General features: G+C 41.4%; 1 protein-coding gene across 1 annotated transcript; it reads left to right on the top strand.

The window, feature by feature from the left end:
- The first annotated feature begins 334 nt into the window (after nucleotides 1-334).
- On the top strand, nucleotides 335-9027 carry LOC122193887 (E3 SUMO-protein ligase RanBP2-like). Its single transcript, XM_042894787.1, has 9 exons — nucleotides 335-517; nucleotides 923-1060; nucleotides 1148-1294; nucleotides 1797-1976; nucleotides 2062-2145; nucleotides 2445-2583; nucleotides 2753-2850; nucleotides 3377-7940; nucleotides 8903-9027. The coding sequence occupies exons 1-9, from the start codon at nucleotides 443-445 to the stop codon at nucleotides 8998-9000; spliced, it is 5523 nt and encodes a 1840-aa protein (XP_042750721.1). The 5' UTR covers nucleotides 335-442; the 3' UTR covers nucleotides 9001-9027.
- Nucleotides 9028-9044: the final 17 nt, after the last annotated feature.

The raw sequence follows: 9044 nt of genomic DNA, 5'->3' as shown, positions 1-9044 counted from the left end.
TGTGAATAAGTACCATCTGTTTTTCTCTAATTCTGCAAACTGAACTGACCAAATAAAATCAGATGAGAATGTAGTATTGAGAGCTGCTGCTAATTTTGATAGGATGACTAGAGCAACTAATTTATCTGACAAGTTCTCTCTCCCTCACTACTCTCTTAACAACGCAGTTAAAAGTGATGTATTTTCTACCTGTGTGTTACTTTCTGTGACTTCCTGAAATACATCACAAGCATCAGAGAAAAATTCTTGAAACTTGTCAAGAAAACAACTGCATCAGAGAAGAAAAAGTATGAATAAGAAAGCGTGAATAACATTTTATTTGCATTTTCTGCAATAGTTTCAATTTCTCCAACAGGGCACTAGCCTTACCTCCTTCTACGACCAGAAAGAATATATTGGAAGAAGTGCCTACTACTGGAAGAAAACTTTGCTTGCTTTGAAAATGATCAAAAAGCACAAAAGTATTCCTGAGCCTACTGATCCTCTGTTCAACCATTTCCATAGTGTGGACATTCAGGTACAGATTGATCATTCCAAGATGAGAGTAAGAGGGGTTTTATGTCACAATCTTACACGTAAATTGGTTGTGGGTTTTTTTTATAGTGTTTTTTTGTTGTTTTCTTTTTGTGGTTCGGTTGGTTTTGCGTGTTGTTAGGGTTTGTTTTTTTTGTCATTGTATTGCTAATGCTAAGATTTGGTAGTATCTGTCTGTGGAACTATTCAGCTTTAAAACTATCAGAGTGGAAGGCACTGAACTCCCTTAGTACCAGTTTTATGGAAAAGCTGTTTTTCTGTATCGCAGGAAAGCTAGTAATATTATTAACCTCCTCCTGTCTGATTGCTTACTAGATGTTTACAGTTACTGACTGTTCCAATGTCCACATACACATTACATGTGAGTTGTCTTTTGCTTTGGCTGTAGGTCTTTCAGGTTGCAGCCTATGAAGAAGAGGCACATATAGCATTTGCAATGTTGGACGCGGTTGAAGGCAAAACCGATGATGCTTTATTAGCATTTGAAGCTATTAAGAACGTGGTTTCATACTGGAATCTTGCCATAGTAAGTCTGTAAATTGCATTACCTGAAAATGCTTTTCTTTTGCTTGCATTCTGACCAATTCTTATTAATCAATGTACTGTTGCGTAGCTTTGCCAAAGAAAGGCAGAGGAGATTGAGAGCGATGATATGTTGCCAGAAGAACAAGAAGAGCACAAAACCTATCTTCTTAAAAGAAAGCATTACCTGATGAAGATCATCAATGAAAGCTCCTCTGATCCATCAGTAGCTGACAAAGTAAGTAATTCCTGCTTAACATCTTGTTTGGAGAGATGGAGTGGTTTAGCTTACTGGTGCAAAATGAGACAATTTGCTTTCAAGTCAGACTTCTCAAAACAGATTTTGCTTCATGACCAGTTAGGCTTATGGTGTTTCATCAAGCCAAATAAATGTCTTTACTCCATTATGTGGTGTATCCTGGGAAGATTCTGTGAAGGTATCGGATTATGAAATGTTTTTGATTCTCTGTAGATGTTCTCTGATGGCTTTTGTGTAAACAAATAGCTTGTGCTCACTGTCTTTGTGAGGTTGATAGTTTCCAAATAGAATTAATGCTTGTGTGAACTGTCCTCTTACCTTAATTGTAACAGATGTAGGGCTTTCCTGCGAAGGAAAGAACAACAAAAAAAGCCTAGAATTTCTGTAGTGAAAGCCTTGTGTACTGTTCAGCCATAGATCAGAACACAGTCTCTTCCTCAGATCAAGAATTGCAATCATGACTTGTGTTTCAAATTTTTAGCTGCCAGTATCTATGGAAACTGTAACGGAAATGCTGAATGCAGTGAGCCAGGAGCTTGGGGAGAATGATGAAGAGGAAAGTTTTGCCTCCGGAAACATCTCACAAGCTGCACATCTGGAAGTAAAACATTCCATTCCATCACCTAAGAAATTATCTTTCTCACCAACTAATACCTACAAGGTATATTAGCCAATTACTCTTCTAGGGATGTGTTACATTTGTATAAAAAAACTGAAGTTCTATAATAAGCTTTGTTTTTTTCCAGTTTTCTCCTAAAACTCTTCCTCAGTGGGCAGAAGATCATAAGTCCTTACTTCAGATGCTCTGTCAGCAAGTGGAAGCTTTAAAGGTAAACAACTTTGGAGGAGGTAATGCTTGTAGGGACTGCCTGTTCAGATAGTTTTGCTTTCTTCAGCTTAGCTCTTGTCCTCTTTGGTTCTGGGTTTTTTATTTCTGGCTTCAGGGAACAATCTCAGTTGTGTACACCATAGGCAGGTGGTGGATTATTGCAGCAGTTAACTTTTTTTTTTTGTCTCAGACCTTGAAGATGCTTTTAAATAACAGGGGAGTAGGGATCGTTCCTTAGGTTTCCTTCAAATAGCTGTGTAATACGTTTATACTCTCTTAACTGAAACGCTTCTTGAATAGAATGAAATGCAGGAAATGAAACTCAACAGTTCCAACGTAAGTGTATCATCTCATCGGTGGCCTGCTGAAAGCTATGGAACTGATCCTATGCCAGATGGTTATCAGAGAGCACAAAATCTTCATGAAGCTCCTTTAACGGGTAAGTTGATGCTGAATTTTGATTAGACACTTAGTTGTACCGAGTAAGACTTGTTAAAATCTTTCTGCAGTGTTGTTTGCCGAATGAGCAGAACTGATCCTCGGGGGATGTTAATTGAAATCAGTAGCACAAATTGGATATAAATTCTTTTCTTGGTGTTCATTTTCAGTTGCTACCACTGGCCCATCTGTGTACTATAGCCAGTCACCTGCTTATAACTCACAGTATCTTCTAAGAACTGCTGCAACCAATGTAACACCAACAAAGGTGAGGACAAATGTATCTGCTCAAGCAATTTCGACTGACTTATTGAAAACAACTGGTTTTGATTCTGGGTGTAGTTGGATAGAAGTACTGCAGTTCCCTAGGTGGCATTTAGTAAACTTGAGCTCTGCTGGAGACAGGCAGAAAGATCCATTATCAGCTATTGTTTGTGATGCGTGGTTTGGGAGAAACGGCCAGCCAAATGTTTTTAACGTGCCTAATATATGTTCTCTGCTCTGTGTCTGTGATGTTCTTTTCCCCAAAACAGCATGGGAACTTGGTGGTTTTTACTCTATGTTTTGTTTGTTTTCTAGTAGCAATAATGAGTCCATTCAGCTTGCGCTTCCCTTCAGTCCACGTTTTCAGATACCATTCAAGTTTTGAACATACGATTTTAGTTTAAACGGATTAGAGTCAAAATGTAATTGTAAAGCTCACCTTGTTATTAAGAGTACATGTTGGGTGGGCTTTAGCAGCCTGAGACCTTTTTCTCCTTTTCCACAATGAAGTGATTGTGTTTGTTCTTCAGGCGCCTGTCTACGGCATGAACAGACTTGCACCTCAGCAACATATATATGCTTATCAACAACCGATCCACACCCCACCTCTGCAGAACACTTGTGCCGGTGTGTTTCCTCAAGACATCTATGCTACACCTTTGCGTTTTGATGCTCCTGCTGCTGGAATCATTTCACCTCGTGGAGGCGATGATTACTACAACTACAGTGTTCCACAGGCGAGCACCAATCCACCACTACCTGAACCAGGCTATTTTACAAAACCTTCGGTTGCACCCACGACTTTAAAACCTGCAGAATCCAAAGGGGTAGAATTTTCAAAAGCTAAATTTGGGCAGCCGGGAGCAGCTGAAGGGTCGAAGCCGCCTCAGCCAACAACTTTTAAATTCAACCCTAACTTCAAATCTAATGATGGGGACTTCACCTTTTCTTCTCCTTTAGCTGCCACACAGCCTGCTAATGGAGCTTTTAACAGCAGTGAACGCCTTTTGAAGCTTTTAACATCAGACAAACCTTTACAAGATGAGAGGTGCATTGAACAAAAAGGAGTTAACAGTCATGCAAGTGGCCAAAGAAATGTCTTCAGTTTCAGTAATAAGCATACTTCAGGTGTCTCTCTTACAGACAGCGTGGGACAAAATGCGCATAAAAACCTGTCTTTTGAGAAGAGTGAAATGTTTAACTTCCAAGAACCAAGCAAGCAATTATTTATGACTTCAAATTCTGACTTGGCCAATAGAAGTCATGAAACAGAGGGAGGAAGCACCCATGGTGGTGATGAGGATGATGATGGACCTCATTTTGAACCTGTGGTGCCACTCCCTGACAAGATTGAAGTAAAGACAGGCGAGGAAGATGAAGAAGAGTTCTTCTGCAACAGAGCTAAACTGTTCCGGTTTGATGCAGAATCTAAAGAGTGGAAAGAAAGAGGTATTGGAAATGTGAAAATACTGAAACACAAAGTATCTGGCAAATTCCGTCTCTTAATGAGAAGGGACCAAGTACTAAAAATCTGTGCAAATCACTACATAAATACTGATATGAAATTAACTCCAAATGCTGGATCAGATAGATCATTTGTATGGCATGCTTTAGATTATGCAGATGAGCTGCCAAAGCCAGAACAGCTGGCAATTCGATTTAAAACACCAGAGGAAGCAATGCTTTTCAAAAGTAAGTTTGAGGAGTGTCAGAATATGTTAAAAACATCAGGATCAAGTGCTGATGCATCCTTGACTCGGAGCACTGGAACTGCTAAAGAGGCAACAAGTCAAGATACCAAGGAGTCTTGCGGGTCAACATTAGGGATCTTGAACTCCGTATTTCGGTTCTCAAAAGATAGTGTGACCAGCGAATCTGACAGCAAAGGCAGTTTTACATCAACGTCAACTGCCCCTGGCACTTTTTCATTTGGAAAGGAAGCCATACAAACCTATTCCTCTGGTGGATTTGGACAGTCTCCCTTGAAGAAGAATCAGTGGGAGTGTAAAGTATGTTTAGTTCCAAACGAAGCAACTGCTAAGAACTGTGTCTCATGCCAAAGCCCAAATCCAGATGTGTGGGACACACATGGCATCCCGGTAAGTGAATCTGCTGCAAGTTTCAAAGCCAGCAGTAGTGCCACACAGGACAAATTAGGATCTGCCTTTGCTAAAAAGGAAGGTCAGTGGGACTGTAGTATCTGTTCAGTCAGAAATGAACCCACTGCCACAAAAAGTGTTGCCTGCCAGAATCCAAGCAAAACTAATTCAGAAGTATCTCCTCAACAATTTTCCTTTAAACTGGAACGACTAGATGCTCCAAAGACCACTCAGAATGAGTTGGGAACTGCTTTTTCACTGAAAGGTCAGTGGAACTGCTCTGTACGCCTCACCCAGAGCAAAGCAAATGATGAAAACTGTCGTTCTTGTCACAGTCCTAACTCTCAAGGTCAACCACATGTGCCAGTATCTGCTGTTCAGGCGCTTCCTGCTCCCAGCTTTGGATCTGCTACTGACGCAGGTAAACCTCAGAAGAATGCATTTGCAGAGCTTTTTGCTAAAAAGGAAGGACAGTGGGATTGTAATACTTGTTTTGTAAGGAACGAAGGTTCCTCACCAGCTTGTGTATCTTGCCAAACACCAAATCCATCTAGTAAGCCTACCAGTGATGTTTCGTTGTTGACTTCTGACTTGAAAAGTAAATCATCTGAACCTGTTGGAGGACAACTGGGAACGGGTTTTAAGTGTGAATTCTTAGGAAAAAGCTTTAAGTTTGGTCATGCTGATCAAGGGAAAACACCAGCATTTACATTTCAGAATCTTGGAGATGCTGAAGCAAAACCTGCAAAGGAAGGATTTAACTTTTCAATGTTGATGCCTCCAGGTGGATTTAAATTTGGCATACAGGAATCCAATAAAAATACTAGTAAGAAAGATGATCCACCCAAGGAGTGTACAACAGACTTGAAAAACATTGACGAAAAAGACAAAAATGAACTGCCTTCAAGTAGTGGAGTTACACTCCAATCTGAGGAAACAGCAGACAAGGACAAGGGTGAGTTTACTTTTGGCCAGAACAGCAGTAGTACTTTTACTTTTGCTGATCTTGCAAAAAGTACCCCCAGTGAAGGCTTTCAGTTTGGCAAAAAAGATCCTAACTTTGAAGGCTTCTCAGGTGCAGGTGAACAGCTGTTTTCTTCAAAGGTTTCTCAGACTGGTCACAGAGCAAGCACCTCTGCTGATCTTGGTGAAAAGGATGACGATGTGTACAAGACTGAGGACAGTGATGATATTCATTTTGAACCGATAGTTCAGATGCCTGAAAAAGTAGAGCTGTTTACAGGAGAGGAGGATGAGAAAGTGCTGTACTCCCAAAGAGTGAAGCTATTCAGGTTTGATCCAGAAACAAGCCAGTGGAAAGAACGTGGGGTGGGCAACCTGAAGATTCTTAAAAATGAAGTGAATGGCAAAGTAAGGATACTCATGCGACGCGAGCAGGTACTGAAGGTATGTGCAAATCACTGGATCACAACAACTATGAACTTGAAACAGCTGTCGGGCTCAGACAAAGCATGGATGTGGATGGCCAGTGACTTCTCTGATGGCGATGCAAAGCTGGAACAGCTGGCAGCGAAGTTCAAAACACCAGAGCAGGCTGAGGAGTTCAAACAGAAGTTTGAAGAGTGTCAGAAGCTACTGCTAGATATACCACTGCAGACACCCCATAAACTTGTCGATACGGGCAGGACAGCTCAGCTTATACAGAAAGCAGAAGAAATGAAGACCGGCTTAAAAGATCTCAAAACGTTTCTGACGGATGACAAAACTAAACTAGCAGAAGAAGAAAACGTAAACTCTGCCTGTGCTGGTGGCACTTCTGATTCTGTTACAGAGCCACACGCTGAAGGTACTGGGCCTGCTGTGGAGTGGAGCAACTGTGAGCTGCGTGAGGAAGCATTGGATGACAGCTTAAGTAGCTCTGTGTATGCATCACCTCTTGCAAGCAGCCCTGTAAGGAAAAATCTGTTTAGATTTGGAGAGTCTACAGCAGGCTTCAATTTCAGCTTTAAATCTGCCTTGAGTCCATCCAAATCTCCTGCCAAGCAGAACCAGAGTGGAACATCTGTGGGCACGGATGAAGATTCTGATCTTACTCAAGAGGAGGAGAGAGATGGGCAGTACTTCGAACCTGTAGTACCTCTGCCTGACCTTGTGGAAGTGACTAGTGGCGAGGAAAATGAGCAAGTTGTCTTCAGTCATAGAGCTAAACTCTATAGATACGATAAAGACACAAACCAATGGAAGGAGAGAGGTATTGGGGATATCAAGATACTGCAGAACTATGACAGCAAACAAGCACGTATAGTAATGAGAAGGGATCAGGTACTAAAACTCTGTGCCAACCACAGAATAACGCCAGATATGAATATGCAACAAATGAAAGGATCTGACAGAGTATGGGTGTGGACCGCATGCGATTTTGCAGACGGGGAAAGGAAAGTAGAGCTGCTGGCAGTGCGGTTCAAACTGCAGGATGTTGCAGACTCGTTTAAGCAAACTTTTGATGAAGCAAAGCAAGCCCAAGAGAAAGGCACATTGATAACGCCTCACGTTTCTCGTACCAATACAGCAAAAGAATCTCCTTGTGGTAAGAACGCTGTAGCTGTACTGGAAGAAACTACCAGGGAAAGAACTGACCTCAGCCATGGTGATGATACTTCTGACACTGTTGTAGAAGCTTTAGAGGTATCGAGAAGTACCTCTGAAACGCCACCCAAAACAGTGGTTTCTCCTCCAAAGTTTGTATTTGGATCTGAATCTGTCAAGAGCATTTTCAGTAATGAGAAGTCAAAGACATTCACATTTGGAAATACTTCAGCCACCGGTTCCCTCTTTGGATTCAGCTTTAATCCTCCAAGAAAAAGCACAGATGATATTTCAGCATCTCAGAAAGCAGAACAGAAAAAAGTGGGAGTAGCTGAACCATCCAAAAGCTGCAGTGCATCTCAGAAACCTTTGGACAGCAAGGCATCCAATGTGGCTCCCTCAGCACAAGATGGACCCTCCAACTTCTCATTTAAAATTCTGGAAAAAGGTGAGTGTTAATTGAACAAGGAGCTTATTCAAGTGTGCAACTCGTTAATGGCAGTCATTGTGTTATTTCTTCTGTCTTAATAATATGTAGTTCCTTTCAGTTCTAATGCCCATATGTGAATCTTCAAATTCTAGACTTTCAGCTTGAGTGAATATTCAGGTTGCAGGTTATTTGCACATAAAGATACAAACATGCCTTGTACAGGATTTGGTGTTACTCTGTAGTGAGAGAGAATTGCCGGTAGGATTTCGGAATCTCGAGGTGTTGAAAATGTCAGGGTTAAGTGCTGAAAGTGCATTTTTTGAGTTGAACTGGTAATGTATGTGCACAGGCCTCGCTCTGACTGGTAAGCTATAGAACAGCACTTGTGCTTAAGCTTAAACTCAGTTATCTCTATGGCTGTGTGGATGGGTATTCTGAAACTACACGCAGTACATTTGCTTGAAGACTTCCATGAATGGTCTGTGCAATTCCTGATGCACAGTCTAGCTTTTCTTAGCTTGAAAAGAGATCCTGCGATTACATCCTCAGTTACACAGGCTCTGATACTAGCTGAAGGCTGAGCTTCCAGAAGCAGTGGCTGCCATGTGTTCACCGTAATGTGCTCAGGTATCTTTGTGCAATGACAGGGATTTGCTGGCGTTGTACTGATAGAGGACTTCATGCTCTGCTTCCTACAGTTGCAGGGCTGTTTCACCAGATGGTGCGTTTTAATATCTATAGCAGTCTCTGTCGTATGAAGGCAAACTGTTTCTTAACTGTAATACACTAAGTGAGATGCTAGAGGTGTTGACTGCAGTTTATTCATAGGGGTTGAGTAAGCTTGTGTAGCATTCAGTGTGAATTTTCCTACTGTGATGTGTAACTGTGGAATGCTTCCAGAACATGGATAGGAATGAGGTTTGTTTTACCCCCTTGAAAATTTCAGTTAAACATTTCTCTCCACGCCATTTATTTTCTAGGATTTAATTTTAGCCTTTTTAAATCTAATCCAATGGCCTTTTGGACAAGCACATCTTCCTTGCAACCTGCTAGTAAAGGTATTTACACGCTGCACTGAATGTGTGATGAAAAACACTTGAGCAGGCACAGCCAGCAGCCGGC

This window comes from Lagopus leucura, unplaced genomic scaffold, assembly GCF_019238085.1.
Source record: "Lagopus leucura isolate 7727_CA_CO unplaced genomic scaffold, USGS_WTPT01 60217-0_obj-0_obj, whole genome shotgun sequence".
Classification (NCBI taxonomy): domain Eukaryota; kingdom Metazoa; phylum Chordata; class Aves; order Galliformes; family Phasianidae; genus Lagopus; species Lagopus leucura.
Note: the sequence above shows the minus strand (reverse complement) of the source record. Positions and strands in the feature narration are given on the sequence as shown.